Source organism: Schistosoma haematobium, chromosome 1 (assembly GCF_000699445.3).
Source record: "Schistosoma haematobium chromosome 1, whole genome shotgun sequence".
NCBI classification, from domain to species: Eukaryota; Metazoa; Platyhelminthes; class Trematoda; order Strigeidida; family Schistosomatidae; genus Schistosoma; species Schistosoma haematobium.
The window spans coordinates 28,479,355-28,497,397 of record NC_067196.1 but is presented as its reverse complement, the minus strand read 5'-3'; the positions used below and the strand labels follow the sequence as shown (position 1 = coordinate 28,497,397).

Genomic DNA, 18,043 nt, shown 5'->3' with positions numbered 1-18,043 from the left:
AGACAGAAGAAAAGGAAAGATGTGTTCTACCGATAACCTTATTAGTGTGATTTTATTAGAAAATTCACATGGAATAAAAATAAGCAAGAAAGGCTAAATTTATGAATCTGATAAGTCTTATGATCATACTATTTAATGTTGATTTAACAAATATTTTGCTCTATTCTTACTTCTAAATTGAATATTCGTGTGATTACCTACAAAATAAAATTTGAGCTTCCATAGTTTTTCACGAATAGTAAGTATAATTAAAGCATAAGTTGTACATATACCAAGAAACGAACTTGATCTGAATATGATTTCATTTATCCATGAGTTAGTCTAGCTGAAGCATTAAACTGGCTTAAAAAATCAATAAAAGCACCTTTATAGAAAGAATACAAGCATCTATAAGAACTATATATCATGTACTCGGCTACTAATCAGTGACCCCATAGAGTAAAGAGTACAGTCCAAAAAAACACTAGTCATTATCTGAATAAGTCAGTGCAAACAACTTGAACAGTGACGTGGGTTTGAATCCCATAGTAAGTGTCAGTATTACCAGGATCGAAGACATGCTTTGCTACTGAGTGCCATTCAGTAAGAATTCTATGTTCAGTAATTCATATGAATCATCCCTAAATACCTAACATCACACGAAGAGCAGCATACTGTTTAGTCATTAAAACTAGCCGTCACGTTGCAACAATAGATAGAATTTGATCGGGGTTAAACACTGAACTGCATTGCATTGGTTATTACAAGATGACTAATTATTTTAAATCATTTGACGTCTTTTTATATGAACAGAATTATTTGAGATGTCAAGGGACTATAAGGCTATATGAATTCTCATAACTGAACATTCTGGCTGGGATGTCAAGAGACTAAATACTCAAACGAAAGTTGTGATAAAGTTTTCTATAAAAGATTTATTTTAACTGAATAATTATAAATTTTAACTGCAGTTACTCCCATCTGTTTACAAAAGACTGACAATCTGTAGCAAAGTTAATAACTGAAAAATTCAAGCAGAAGGATAACAGTTATTGGTAAATTTACCTCCTGCTATGTTCGTCAGAAAAACGAGAGACGATAAAGGTCAAACATCAAAAAAAGAAAGATATCAAACGAATAAATTTAGTCATCTTCCAAGTTTTTTTGTCAAACTTACAGTTTTCCATTTCTAAAGGTTTTTTCTCTTAGTCAAACAATAAAAATAATACAGCTAATGTAAATGAATAAGAGTGAATCTAATTATTTCTTTAATTCATGAGTCAATTAAAGCTAGACCACCATGGAAAACCTGGAAGCACTGGAAGGCTGTTTCGTCCTATTACGGAACTCCTCGCCAGTGCGTATCCACATTCCTGTCCCGCAAGATCCGAACCCAAGTCTTATCAGTCTCGCGCGCGAACACTCAAACTCTAGACCACAGGGCCAGCATCTAACGGTGTTAATGTCCAACTTCAACCATTCCACAAAATTGCGCCACCACTGTTTGATCACTGATGACTGGCTTCAAGAGGTATTTCCTAGAATTCTAGTAGGAAGCAGTGACCAGTAGAGTTCAACCGGGTCTGTTATGAGATAGTAACTCACTGAAGATAATGGTGGACAGTGGCCCAATTTCTTTAATTGGTTGGAGTTAGACATTAACACCGTCGGATGTCAGCTCAGTGGTCTAGAGGTTAAGAGTTCACACGCGAGACATATATATCCTGTATCCGAATCTCGCGTGGAGGGAACGTGGACACTCACTGCTGAGGAGACCCATACTAGGATGAAACGGCCGTCTAGTGATTCCATGTTTTCCATGATGATCTAGCTTCAATTGACTCATGAATTCAACTATTAAAAATTACTATAATATCCACAAAACCCCTCTCTGACTTATGATTTCTATTAATCAGAAACATGTACACAATTTAAAAATGTTTAGACCTTGATAACACACTAATTCTGTTTTTCTTTTTAAATCCATCTCAGCTACTATTAGAACTCTGATGTGTAAATATTTTAATTCGTTGATGGGATTTTGTTATAAGTTAATGATTAATTTTCAAGTAATTTATCCAATCGGAAAACATTATCTTTATCCAAATCTAAATGTAAGAAACAGAATGATATTATATTAATTAATCGGATATCTGAAAAAGATAAAAATATTTAAACTACGTGAATACAATGATAAAATGAAACAAATCATTAGTTCGTTTGACTAATATCTTTTCCCAAATATTTGTTTACATAAATGTAGTTGTTTCTAAGTATCATCCTGAAATCAGTTCTATCATCTAAAATAAAACTGTCATATTACTATATATCGGAATGATCATTTTAGAAAGCATGTAGAATATCTAAAATTGATCTAACAACACATATTTTGTTGTAATTGAAGAGTATGATGAAAAATCTTAAATTTTGTTCAAATTCTATAAGAAAGTGCTTTTCAGTTTAGGGTTTTGTAGAGATGACTTAATACTATCGAGATCATGAACTTATCTAGATTAGACAACTATTAAGAACTTGGAAACATTGGACAGCTGTTTCACACAAGCAAGAGACTTCTTATGAATGCCTCTCTATGACACAAATGCGGAACAAACCCAGCACTCTCTGGTTTCAAGTCTAAAGGTTAAACGTCCACTAGGATCTCATGAGAAGTAGTGTCGGAAACCGAAAAAATATTTTAAACTGTATATTTGTTCACTATCTTAGCCAGTAGATGGCTATTATAGCGATATAAAAAATGAATCATTGCTTTATTTGGCTCGTTATCCTCAGTACCACATTTTATTTTATCCTGAGGTCAGTGATATAACGGACTCACAACTTAGTTTTAACCACAGGCAAACTTTGTAATGAACCAAATAAATTAGATGCATTAATGTGATAATTTATTAAATTTGATATTCCATTGTTAAAAGTAGTCAGCAGAAACCATCAGTTGTATCCATTCAGGTTTATTGGCACTTATCAGAGAAATATGGGTCTGAAATCTAACATACCAGTAAGAGATTAAAATTTAGAATTCATATCTGTCAGCATTCATCAGTTAGCCGAATGAAGTTATTGGTCATCGACTAACTAAAACTGAAGTGATTATCTGCTTAAAGTTGTAAATAAATTTTATTTATAAATAAGGACAGGTACAAAACTACTTCTACTAATTATCACTGACTACTTGATTTATAAAAAAATTTTGTTCTATCAAATTCTGCCAAGATGCCGACGTTTATTCAAATAATCTAATTGAAAGAACTTACCGCAAGTGGAGGGGACGTAAAGTTTCATTCTCAGTACCACAAATTCGGAAAACAAAACGTATCAATATGATTGAAAGTATAGTATAACATTCCGTCACTTACAACGTGGATTTATGTTTACTAAGCAATATTTTCTATCGAAAATTAAAATATGATTTGCTAGCATGGATTCAAGAATTTATTCATTTCTAAAATATTAAGTTTATAACTTAGAAACCATAGAGGAAGTTAACATTAAACAGTGAGTCATAGTTTGTATGACATGAATAATTTGCTATCAATATAATACGTTCAGCAAATAAAAGCTGATATCTATTTCTTAGTACTTGTGAGCTAACTTCTTTCTCTCCCTACCAATTATATTAGGTACTATGAATAAACAATTCATCAAAAACACCCTTTCGTTGAATAACCAGTAAATGAAATCAAGTAATATTCTGTGCAAACAATCGTTTTCAGTCACTTCATTGTTAGACTCTATAATATAATAAAAATAAGCTCATTATTTCGGTAACCTGTCAGTAACATAATCAAAGTCGATAACACTTTATTAATGTACGTCTTGTTTTGAGTAGATTTATATATTGTAGAAAACCTGATGATAACGATATTGAAAACCATTGTTTACTTAAATATTCCTTATATTTCGAATTATTTATAAAGATTTTTAAACAATTGAATTCTTTATAACATTATTGAGAATATCATATATAATAATTGAATTGAATTTACTCTTAACATTATTTACAATTTCTGGTTTATTTTGAGGTTTGGATATCAGTTGGAATTGCTTATTTTGTTGTTAGTTTAACATTATTTTTAATTGGACGTGTTTCACCATATGAATGGTATGCTAGACATCCATGCTATCCTAAAATACAAAATCAATTTACAATGAGAAATAGTTTTTGGTTTACTGCAGGATCATTAATGCAACAAAGTAAGTTATTAAATATAAAACCATTATATATAACAACGTATTATAAACGATAGATCTTGGTAAGTTTTATTAATCAAATTCACTTCATTTTATACCATATGCTTCATTACAGCGAATAATTTTTTAAGACAAAGTATACGAAACTGAAACAACATTTCTAGTTTTAAGTATTCAATTTGTAAATAATCAAAAACTATGTAAAAATAAAGCTTTTAAACAGTGATTAGCACCTGTAAACGTATGCTGCTAGACTTGCTACAACGAAATATATTTTCATTAGGAAATATATTTGAAATAGGAACGATAAAGTAATATTGTGTTCCTTCATACGACAAAGACAAATGAAAATATGCGTACCGTTGTGATGTTACTTCTTTACTTTCTTAATAATGAGACTGTCAATAGGTGGTAAGCATTTTGAGGAAGTGTGGAAGTATACGTGTACGATGACCGAGAGTGGGGAGAATCAGCTCTCCCTCTCAAAATTCTCTCGCGTGACCATGTACATACACCCAATGTCAGGGAAGTCCTACTCACTTCCTTCTCGTGGTGGGATGTCGTTTGCGAAAATGGAAGGACGAAAAATGATTACCCAGTGCTTCAACCGGGTTGGTGGATACGGAGGATCCACCTAGGAGAGTTGAAAAACTGTGATTCCAAACCAATGGTCCAAATGGACTCCAGTATTTTGAAGGAACAAATGGCTCATGAACCTATGTTTGGTCATCGACTACCATGAGACTGCATCTTCTGACGTTGGTCGACTGCCTTATGGATTATACCATTAGATCGAAGGCTCAGAGTGTGTCCTTCTAAGGAAACCACGTGCTTGTGTTTGGGCACTTAGGCAGTATGATAGCCCACACACAAATCGATTGATTTATGTGTCGCATATCTATTTGGTGCCTCCTTGTGCCAATGTTTATGTGCTTAAATAAATAAATATAAAACGGAGACGTTTAAGCCAATAAATGGATGTTTAGGAAGATGGTGGCCCGGAAGTTTTATCAATCTACCTACGATAGTGATGAACGGATTTTATGAGAACCGACTGTCTCAAAGACTGAACATGAACAACTTGTTTCTTGGCTCCATACAATTCAAAAAATAAAAGACAAATTTTGACCGTAAGATTCATCTAACTCAGTGAAGAGAATTGACTAAGCAAACAATAATGTATGCACTAACTTATCAGTGAATTACTAAGTCTCAATAACATACATATCTTCAGCTATTTTCAGAAGTAATTACTGTTAGCTGGATATTAAGCTTGAAGGTTTGTACATATAAATACATGTATTCATAATATAAAGGAAATAACTGATAATGTGCATACTGTTTATCTTGCAATGATTTTTTTAACAATCTAAATTGCTTGTTGTTCAAGTATAGTGAGGAGCTTTGGGATCTGATCCCATCAAATTATCCTGTATAACATTTTAAGTAATTTCAAACTGAAAACAAATAAATTCATAATACTTCCGTATATATCAGTAACTAGTTAGTTTGTATTAGGTCATGATAGCATTTTCTAAGACTGATCCTGTTTTAGTATATGTAGTTACGGAGATTGTTGAATTTGTAGTTTATATCAGGGAGTAACGTTAGTTAGGCAACCAATAAAACCATTATGTACTGAACAGCTGTTTTGTCATAGTATTGGACTTTGCAAAGTAAATATTCATCGCCCTTCAAGTGATCAAACCTAGACCTCGTGGCGAGTACTTAACTTTAAGACCATTGAGATGTCAATGATTTACATTTTCAGTTTGTTAGGTCTCAATACTTTTCGGTCAGCAGTCGTTGGCATTGCTGATAAATTGATAACTCTCCTCGAGGCCTAAAGGTTCTAGTTTCAAGTCCTGGTGGGGTTGTGAATGTGAATGTTTGATAAATCCTATACTTAAATGAAATAACTGTCCAATGCTTCTAGGCTTTTAATGGTTGTTAAACTGAAGTCAGTAGGTGATATAAACTATGATTCGCCGTTTTTCCAAGTTTTAATGACGCTATTCATTTTTATATATTTTTCGGTTTTGATCTGTAAATGAAAATCGTATCCACGCTAAAATATAAATCTACTCATTTGCATATAATAGTAATTTTTGAAAAACCCTATCTACTTATTATTTTTCTTTCTACCTTCAATAAATATATGTCCTTAAAAGTCCAACTGACTGACCTGTATCTTTTGTCTAACTTATACAAAGTAAATGTATGAAATGATTATACTGTTAAGACTATAGAGTCTGTCCTATTAAAATATTTAACGAATAATTTCACTTCTATTAAGATAATGTACTTACAATCAAGTTAGATTATCTTCAGGGAAATATGCTACCAGATTATTCGTCTGTCTATAATACTTTCTACGTTTTTTTGTGTGCATTGTTGTTAAGTTTAAATTAATTGATAAAACAGAATGGGAAAAAAAATAAATATTTTCCTTATAATATTAAAACTGTTCTTATTTCAAGTTCATTAAATGATAATAACATAAATTCAGTCAAATAGAAACTGGTAAAAAGTAATCAAATTTTCACGTAAAATCATATCAGTACTCAAAGCTATTAAATATTTCTTTATATTTTTTGATAAGATTCAAACTTTCTGACTGAGAACTTTAGGATAGTCAAGATTTATATTCATATTGATTGTCTAAAGAGGACGATTACATGAAATAACAACTGCTGGAGAACCATTATTTTCAATTAATTGAAACTATCATAATTATTTGCTCACTAGTGGTAGGCTTCTAGAAGTACTTCCTGAAGTTCTATTAAGAAGCAGTAACCAGTGGAGTTCAACAGGGTCTATTGTGAGTTAGTAACTCACTGAAGGCAATGGTGAATGGTGGCTTAATTGGTTGAAGTTGGACACTACCACAGTTAAATACTGGCTCAGTGGTCTAGATGCTAAGCATTCAAACACGAAACCGATATGCCCTGGATTCGAATCCCGTTTGAAGGGACCGTGGATCAGCACTTTTGATGAGTTCAACACTGGGACGAAACGACCGTCGAGTGCTTCCAGGTTTCTCATGGTGGTCTAGCTTCAATTGACTCATGAATTCAACTATAAAATTACTAAAATCTCCACAAAACGCCCTTCTCATATTATAATTAATTTAAATTTCATAAATATGCTTACTTTCCTTAAACTTAAACAGTATACCATAGCTTTTTAAATTACCAGACTATATATTTAATTATAAGTGAATTACTCATTTGCTTATAAATAAGCATCAAAACATTTTATAAATGAAAAGTTATTTCTTTTTTTTTTGAAAAATATTAATTATAATCTTCTAGTTAAACATCTGCCAAGAAACAAAAAAAAGTCATTTTGACAATAAACATAATTGATTAGTTTGGTTGGTTAGAATCTTGATAAACATTTCAATCATTCTCCTATCATTTTCATTTTCTTCTTCTTCTTCTTAATATTTTTACTTGAATAACATTTTACTATTCACATAACACAACATGAAAATCATACAATGATCATTATTATTATTATTATTAAATAATTGAATTCATATAATGAGATAACTTGTAGAGAAGGTTTCAAATAAATTTCTCCTAGAAATAATAAACATTGAATAGTAACAATGAAAAAAAGAAAAAAAAGTGAATAGACATTAGAATATGGATTAAAATTAACTGTCCTCAAGATGACCGATTTACTTGTTCAATTTGACTTTAGTTAAAATTTATATATGTATATATGAATATACACCTATATATATATATATATATATATATATATATATATATATATATATATATATATATATATATATATATATATATATATTACAGTAGTAATATTAGTAGTAATGGATTATCAAATTTACTCATGATGTGTTCGTGATTTTCTTCTGAAATTATCTTATTGAGTAATATGAAAAGAATGAATTTATTACACTTCTTTCTTTTATAATTATGGTAAGAAATTTTAATGTTATACATAAGGATATATATTGGATTTATCGCTTATGTGTTATAGTGAGGTTGATTTTCTGCTGTTTTTATTAATAATAGAAACTATTGGAAATTGCCAAATGTTAAAATGATTTATTTACTTTATGTATGTTGTATCAATTGATGTAAGCTATATTTAACTAATTAATTTACACAGTAATTGCAAACTTTATATATCTTACTGATGAATTCAGTTTGAGTCCGTTTTTTTATTTGCTAAAAGATTTATGAAGATTGAATTTGATAGTAAGGTACGAACTCGTAAGTATTTTTGGAAGGTGGATATGCTCATCTTAGTGTTATTAAGTACCATATGAATATGAACCTATCAAGAAAGTATAAGTGAAGCCTGATGTAAACTAACTTTTTTATACTAAAATGATAGATTATTGGATAATTTCTGTAAACTCAGTAAATATTGAAGGGATGTTTTACAAAACATATTAACATATTAACTAATTTAAGATTCAAAAGTGGTCGTGCTCAATCGAATATTAAAAGTTTTCGTAAGGAAGTAAGTAGGAATTTTAGAAGATTGTTGTGACATGCAGAGTCCGACATCTGATACTGATACACAATATTCTATGCACTGACTCTTCGACTGACTACTTGAGCGAGGAAGTATATTGGACAAGCGAATGAAATCCACAAATACTCATATATATATATATATATCCTTATCACTTGACCTTTAAGTGAGTTCCGATTGACGTTGATTCACCTTTTCATTAGGCTACTTCTGACTGACTCTCCTCTTGAAAAATAAGTCTTGCTCCTTGAATTTAACTGAAGGCGTCGGGTGAACTGTCGTTTTCTTAATGACGTTTTTGCAATCTGGCCATCACTACTTCCGCGCTGACTCTGATGTCCAAACTGACTGCATCTAGTTGCAGGTTCGAGCTAGGAAGTCTGATGAGCAAACATTTCTGTTAGTGTTTGTACAGTATAGTCAAAAGAAAAATCGTTAGGTTTCTTTGGAAAGATAAGATTCGAGTGCTTTCCATGTTCATCTGCTCCAAGCTTACGGAGTAGAATCCTCACCATCGAAGAGTCATTATGATGATAAAACTGGACTTCGAATACGTCTTCATACCTTTTGAACCACGATTCAAATGTGACTTCAGCATCAGGATCAAAATGAAACTCGCTCATTGAGTTGATCACTGTTACGGTAGTTGAGCCCCTTAGTTCCAACGACTGTACTGAATGTTCTTGAATTGACAACTTTTGTGGCATCATTCCGTTCATTTTCAATTGTGATGCTTGGAATTGTTTTTGCCGTTCCTGAAAAATAGATTTAAGCTGATCTGCTGAAGTCGACATTCTGGGTTTTTGTTTATTTTGATGTGGGTTTGACAAAAATGCCATCGCCAGAAACTGTTGTGACTGGTCGTCACTAATTATTATGTCGGAATCGCTTACTATTTATACTTGTAAAACGAGGAACCACTGCAATTCCCACGAAGCAAAGTAAGAACACCAAGACTGATTCAAGTGAAGATTTATTAAACCCAAAACACGACTACTTCTGGTTGGCTCCCCATATCAAAGATAACACCAAAGAAGAATAGTTCTTTTTAATTCACATCATGGACTGACTTTGGACAACTACATACCCCATAAAAATGACGGTATACTTACTGGTAACTAAGTTTGAGATTTCCTGGATTTGTTGTGACAGTTCGTTGGCAGTATATTTCGGCTATTCCTTATATGAAGCACATGCCCACCGACGGCGGTGATAGTTGAGCATGGTCGTGAATTGACTGAAGTTGGAAATTTAGACTATCAGATGTTGACTCGGTGGTCTAGAGGCCAAACGCTTGCCGCAACACCTGAAAGCCCTGAATTAGATCCTCCTAGTGAGGTCGCAGATTCGCACCGTTGAAGCGTCACATACTGAAACCAAACAGCCATTTAGTACTTCTTGATTTTCAATTAATGTGTGACTAAGGTCATTGCGTGATGTAAAAAAATTCTATAGTCAACACAAACTCCTACATTAGAAATTCAACATTTTTCAACTGTTAACCTTATGTATTGATCATATTATTAAAAGTATAACTAATAAGTGGCTGTGTCAGTTTAATCATAATATTTTATTATGAAACGTCAGAACATTTAATTTTTTTACTCACTGGGACCTTGCAAATATATTATTTTTATTATTAACAATCTATACAATCCTCAATTTATTTGAAATTATCAAGTCGAATCTTGGTAATGATACCTATATTGTAAATGGTTCCGCTAAAATGGATAGCTTGAATCCAAGTATTACTTAAGATCCCATTAAATAATTTAATAAATAGAGAATAAGTCCATAATTTGAATTCATATTCAAAGTTGGAACTAACTTACTGTTTGAGTCATACTGTAATAATTAATTTATCTTCAACCTTCCCTGAAAATTAAATATTATATCAACTTGCAATCTGTTCAAAACAACGGCTTTTGAAAGATGCAATTTAATGGATTAAGTGTAATTGTGTGTATATTCAACCAGAACCTCATTGAATAATCAGTAATAAAGAGACGTGTTGCATCGATTCACTAGCAAACAATATTATTCTCCGAACCATTTCTTTATTCCAACTACTAGTTAATCATAACTTTTATTTACTTTTTTTCGTCACTTAAGGTAGTGATATTGTGCCACGTGCTACATCTACACGAATTATAGGAGGAATATGGTGGTTTTTTATCTTAGTAATAACTTCATCATACACAGCAAATCTAGCTGCTTTCCTAACAATCGATAGAATGCAAGCAGATATTGAAAGTGTAGAAGATTTGGCACGTCAGACAAAAATTAAATATGGAACAATACATGGTGGTTCAACTTATTCATTTTTCAAAGTAAGTGTATATTTATAGTTGTTTATTAAAATATTAGAAAATCTAGAAATCCAAATGTGTTTTAGAATATTTAATAGAAAACACAATACACAACGATAATTCATCGTACATCTGAAGGTAGATAAAAACAAATAACAGTTAATAGTAGATTGTGTAATGAAGGAATTCTTAACAAATATTACTTGCAATCATTATTTATTACTTATAATCTGTGATTTTGTACATTAAAAACAATGGATATAGTATGATGAAGTGAATCAATCTCATTGTATGTGCTTTAAGCTGCATACAGAAAAAGGTTCTATCAATATGATTTAGTAACATTCAGGTCACTCAGTTTACCAGTAAAATATAATTAACATTATTTTCTGTAGTCAAACAATTTCAACTTACGTTAGAACGTAATAGGAAAGAAATAACAACATAATCAACTGTAGTGGACAACTATAGATTGTATAATGTTGTTACCTAGAGAGTATTTTCCATCCTCTTCATTTACTTTCATTTAATTACAATAATACCTTCATAATTCATTTTAGTCACTTTTTTATTTTTAATTAGTATCTATCTAAACTGTAGAACATTTACAGTTAGAAAAATTCAGGAAATCATCCAGTTTGTTCGCATATTAGAGCTTTCTAGTGATTGTCATATCTTGAATAATATATATTATATATATGTACGTGTATAACTATAAAGCTTGACAATCATTTCATTAAAAAATGATCTTTTGGGTGACTTCAATAATTATTATCACTATTATTCTCGTGATGACTTAGAAATTGGTTTCATAATTAATATTAAAGTTATTAACTTATTACTGATATTACTAAAGTATATCACATGTTCCTTATAGTTGATTACGTCAGGATCTATTTATGATTACGTTCTTATATAAACTGAAATCGTTGGATTACGGACAGAAATTCTAAGTATTATATACCGGCAGATAAATTTACTGAACGTGACACAAAACTACATTAGCAAAACATTTTATTTATAAAAATTGTTTATGTGGAAAATTTCAAGCGCACTAAATGAAATATATTCAATTGAGTCTATCTTGTATGAACATCGACGAATTTTTAGACTTATTATTTCATATATTCTTCATGTTGCCTAAACCTAAATATCCGCAGCCCAATATTAATAAAAGTTTAATAAAATAGTTTTAAAAGAAAAATTCATTTCTCCAGTTGAAATCAAAACATACACTTTTTTGTGTATACTACTCAATAACTATCAAGTAGTTGCGATAGATGGTGGCTAGCAATGGACTCGCGTTTCGTCCTACCTCGGACTCGTCAAGTGGATGTTAATGCTCACTCCGGTGCTCCGACCCAGTACCGTCCGTTTCAAACGCCATCACGTTATCCACCTAGCTAGTGAATCCAGATAGCCACTGGCTTGTGCAATGGGGAGAAGTTTAAATTCATTTTTGTATTGGTTGTTTGAGTCTTACCATTGATGTTTAGGACTGCAATTGATCAGTCTCATGTTGTCATGTGTGCATCCTGGAAAGAAATACTACTGAAGGTTCTCGTTATTCGTAAGAACCATTTATAGTTGACGAATTTACTCTCAATTCTGCAATACTTACAAAATGATAGTTGTTTATTAATAAATAATTGTTAGACTAATAATTCATTACACTGTTGCCCTGATTAAGTGTTTTACGATACCATAAAGGATATAAAGACTTATATTCTTGGTTATTTTCACTCATTATTAATGTGTATATAATATCGATCCAACAAACCGACTCATTCATAGAGTAGGAAACTTATTTGCTCGGTAATTATGAAACAAGTCTTGTAACTCATTACTTACTGATAAAATGCTGACAATTCGCATAACTATATTTTATACACAACTTGAATAGCCATTATCTGAATTTCTGAAGACTTTCTGGAAGTTTATTATTGATTATTCGTGATAGAAAGAATTACCAGGTTTGGCTTCTTAAAAGAATCCATTCGAGAAATTAATACTTTTCATAAAAATTTCAGAGTATCAGTTTACCTGCATTGGAAATTTAGCAGACCGTTCTACTCATCAGTTGTATAAATAAATATCCGTGCGAGTTACCTCGTTGAGATTGTACTGCGAATGTAACATGCAAACTTCAAGATATAAAGTGATATAGCAATATGATATGTTATGAAAACAATTACAAAACCTTCACCGATTTACATTATCAGTTTAATACAAATCGATAGGCAATGATAAAAGAATAAAAACGTACACGTTCCGAACAGGCAGGACTTCTAGGTTACTCTCAGACGGCTGATTTACCAATATTAATATTTTCAGTGGAATGATTTTTTTTACTAACTGTTAAAGCATCTGGATTATCTCATCAAGACTCCAGCTGATTATCTTTGATTTCATTATGTTTTCGGTATGGATATTCATTTAAATCATTTGGCACATACTTCCTACATATTATTTTTAAACACAGGGAAGTAAATTCTTAATGATAATACTCCCTTTCGTGTTTACAGAGTGGATTTAATTATTAATACCAATAACATATCTTAATTATTCTGAATTTTCTAAAGATTTTGCTTTTCATTAATGTTTATTTCCATTTATTTAAAATTTAAAGAATTCAGATATTCCTACTTATCAAAGAATGTGGAATTTCATGAATCAGAATAAATCATTGTTTGTTAATAAAACGGAAGAAGGTATTACACGTGTTCTTGAAGGTGGTTATGCTTTGATATTGGAATCGACACTTAATGAATATTATGCTCAACGTAATTGCAAACTTACTCCTCTTGGTGGATTATTAGATCCAAGAGGATATGGAATCGGATTACCAATAGGCAGTAAGTGAATACTACTTACTAGAATTAACAAGAAATTATCTAAAGATAAATTTCTGGTTACAATTTTAAAATATACTAACCCAATCAAGCGATAATTGGCATTAAATAATAAACACGCAATATCGCAGATTAACTGGAATGATTAAATCTGGACTGTTACATTCTAACTCAGAGGTTATACTGTATATTGCTTGTGACGTGATTTGAAAGTTTTAAATAGCGTAACTTGTGGGACTGTATGTTACACGGAGTTCTAAACTTTACTAAAACAACTGTCCATTGTTTCCTGGCTTTCAGTTGTGCCAAACTTGATTTCATCTCATCGGGAAGCTATCTTCCAACAGATAAATACTTGATTTATGTCTCACGAATGATAACATTATCATCAATATCAAAATTGGATTTAGTAATGTAATTTGATTGACGATTGAATTTTACAATCTAACTGAAACTAAACTATGGGTATCTTGATTTCTAGCTCATGGTTAATAACAATGGTACAGAATTATTAACAATAATCAATTATAAAATTTATTTTTTGGTGTAAAAACAAAGTGATCTCTGATAATTTTGAAGGCTATTTCAACAAATGTCTATATCAATCAAATAATCACTGAATATTAATGTGTACTATGGACTGCTCTTAGTCACAAACTTTGAGTCCCAATAGCATTTGAACAATCTCATATTAAATTAAATATAATTACAATTGTTGGTATTTCTAGTCTATATGAAACAAAATTATTAAAAAGCCATTTCCAAGTGCCCGTCCCTACATAAATATTTGTGAAATAGTACTCAGTCAACAATCTACTTTACTCTTGTCCATCTCTTTTTTAGATAACGGTCTGAGAGATTTATTATCTGAAAGTATATTAAAATTGCAGAAAGACCAAACTTTGGAGAAAATGCGGCAATACTGGTTACAACGTTACAATGCGTCAGTACCATGTTATTTACAAAGTTCTCATACAAATTTGCCATCAAGAAGTAAATTGACACTTGCAAAAATGTCCAGTGCTTTTATTGGTTTAGGTGTTGGCTTATTTTTTGGCATACTTGTTTGGATTACAGAAATTGTAGTTTGGGTATTAAAAGTTCGAATAAACAGAAATGTAAGTCATTTTATTCCCCAGAAAGAAAAAATAGTTTCTGAATTATTTGCTTCTATATCGAATTAATAACATGTTTGAACTGTAACTAGCGGTGGAATTCAGGACATGCAATTTGTCGTATTAACACTGAATAGTTGCTGATAAATTCCGCTAATGAGTCCTCATGTAACAAAAAAGCCAATATCATGGCATCCACCGAGGATGCATATGTGCCAAAAGAAACTGACCACTTGTAGTCTTTAATATCTACAATGGGATATATGTAGACATCATCTAGGGAATGATGATGATAATGATGCACTAAAATCAGTGACAAGAATCTTTGTAAATTAGTAATGGGTCAAATTATGAAACCGACTTTAACATTTTAGTTTTCTTGAAAAGACCTTTCTAATAACCATCCGATGGTAATCAAAATAATTCTACTTATGTACATCATTTAAAATTGACTTTTTTCAGTTTTTCACTGAATATTAATCCCTAATTTATGTGAATACTTAGCTTAGACATTTAATCAACTCCTCATTTTCGTTTATGACTACTGTAAAGCCACAATAAATTGTACTAAAGTCCTTCAGAACATGAGTGTCAGTACTATATAGAATTATGTTTATGATAATATCGCATTCTCTGTTACGCTATGCGAAACTCCTATGTCAAACGAAGCATAATGAACTACAATCAGTGAAAACACCTTATGAAAAAGTAAACATAAAATTGAATATATATTAATGTTTTTCAAAAGCGAATGATACCTAGAAAGAAAGTAAAAGTAAAAAACATAACGTAACTCATCAATTTCATAAGCATTACTGTAATTTAAAATAATTGAGTCTATGACGGGTATTAACATGAAGCAGTATGCTGATTCTAGGGGACTGATTATTGTTAAAAAACCAAAACGTAAGTACGCCGTCTCAGTGGACCTTGCTTGTAAAATTATAGCCTTGAATTATGGGAAAGATAATATTTGGAGTCTCGTTACTAAAACAGTTCATAAACAAAATCCCTTAGTGATGTTCTGCTTATTATGAATATGGTAATACCTTTGATACTCTCCTACATCAGCTATTTTAGTAGCATAACAGGTAATAAATATTTAGTTATTCTAGTTTGATATCTAATGCTTCTGAAATTATAATTCAAAACCAAACATCAATATCAAACCACTAGTTTTCTTCAGAAATTTCCAAACAACAAAACTTTGAACTACAAATAAGTAGTGGCACGTCTAACTATTCAAAACGAAGTAGGTAACGCACACTGAAATACATATTGTACTTACTACATTTATAAAAATGAAAATAAGGAATACAATAGTGAAAATGTCAACTACAATGGATAAATCAAAACAACAATGAGGAAGACAAAAGTGCATGTATCATTATATTGAAGTCAAATTACTATGGAAGGTTTACAATACTCATAAGAACTGAATTAAGCTATTGCCTTATGTAGAGATGAATTAGTAGAATAATTTGGGATAATCAACTTCAAGCCATCACTATAACATGAACTTGTAACATATAATCTACTGGATTGCAACTTCAATTGTTATGACTAATATACTTATTTACGCTGAGAGTAGAACATTTTACTAGATGACAGTCTCAATAATTCATCAGTCGATGTCACTTTGTAGTATAATAAAAAGTACTAATCTTCGCTACGCCATCATAGGTATTTCTCATCAACTGATCAGTTCATACTATTTTAGCCGTGATAACTTCACCAGAACCGCTGGATATCAACAAGCCAGATGCGAAGTTTGAGAGAGATTTTATTTCAGGCATAACTAAAAACCAGATCAAATTTGAAACGAGCAGAAAACGTATGCAGATTCATTTCACATGGGATAACTTAATAACCCTTCAGTTTAACGAAATGTTCAAGGTATACGGAACCAGGCTATTACACTATATCCAGATATCAAATAAACCGGTCAATTTAATTAATCTTAATTCAATCCATCAAGTAGATTACCTGAAGGACAGTATTTGGTTTGATTATAATCACTTTTTACCAGTAATATAAAATTCTAACATAATCAATAACCTTTTTCGATACCATATGATAAATTGTTCACACACACTCGTTTATTATATTTTTATTTACTAATACTTCCCATTCATACATTTAAATATTAAATTTGCTTTCTATTTTGTAGCAATCTACTATCAATGAAATCGGGGAACATTTCCAGAAAACATTATGTCATCACCGGACAAAAAGTGAAGAAATAATAACAATATCCCGTCTTAATTCAATAGATGAATCCTTATTAACAAAATGTAAAGAAATATGTAAAATGAACCATACAAACCCTAGTGGAATGACAACTTATAACATAAACAGTGGTGATCAATTGAATAATACTTCTACAACATTTCACAAAGTCACATCATTGTAATTGGATTGTATAAGGGATATTTTTTTAGTGAAAAGATAAAACGAGTGCATAGACGACAAGCGGAAATGTAAAAAATGATAGCACTAAGAGGACACTAAGATGACCTTGAGAGACTATAGTTAGAATTTTTCTATAATAGAATAACCAGGATGTTTTTTTATATATACTTCTATGTATTGTTGCCCTATCATGCAAATTTGTATAGACTCTAGAAATTAAACTTATTCAATGCTTTAAGGTGGTGGCTTTAGTGATGCCTGGAAGTGTATTGGTTAAGTAGTTGTGTTTATCATGAGCGTTTAGATTTAAGATGTTAACTTATTTCTCAAATCGACCCTTCTTCGAATACATATGATTCTGTTATAAATGTATGCACCGATTGATCATTCAACATTGACCATTTGTTCTCTGATTTTCAAGCTACCACTTTCAGACGTCAATTTTTAGATACTATCTTTACATGGTTTTTCCCGTTTCATTTTTCTTATTGAATCAATTGTACATTTTGCCGAATACCTTAACTTTGATATTGTCATATATGAGCATATTTTTACTTATAAACTACATAAGTAGTTTTAAATTGACGTTTAAATGAACAGATTTATAGCAATAATAATATCAATAGAAACCTCGTTTGTCAGTCATTGTGTG

General features: G+C 31.1%; 1 protein-coding gene across 1 annotated transcript in view; it reads left to right on the top strand.

Moving 5' to 3' along the window:
• Nucleotides 1-18,001, top strand: part of GRIK3 (Glutamate receptor ionotropic, kainate 3) — a 73,896-nt gene extending 55,895 nt beyond the window's left edge. Inside the window, exons 13-17 of the mRNA XM_051215048.1 lie at nucleotides 4,020-4,191; nucleotides 10,816-11,033; nucleotides 13,642-13,867; nucleotides 14,708-14,982; nucleotides 17,150-18,001. Coding sequence (XP_051073638.1) covers nucleotides 4,020-4,191; nucleotides 10,816-11,033; nucleotides 13,642-13,867; nucleotides 14,708-14,982; nucleotides 17,150-17,392 — 1,134 coding nt within the window. The 3' untranslated portion in view covers nucleotides 17,393-18,001. The remainder of the gene's footprint in view (nucleotides 1-4,019; nucleotides 4,192-10,815; nucleotides 11,034-13,641; nucleotides 13,868-14,707; nucleotides 14,983-17,149) is intronic.
• The last annotated feature ends 42 nt before the right edge of the window (nucleotides 18,002-18,043 follow it).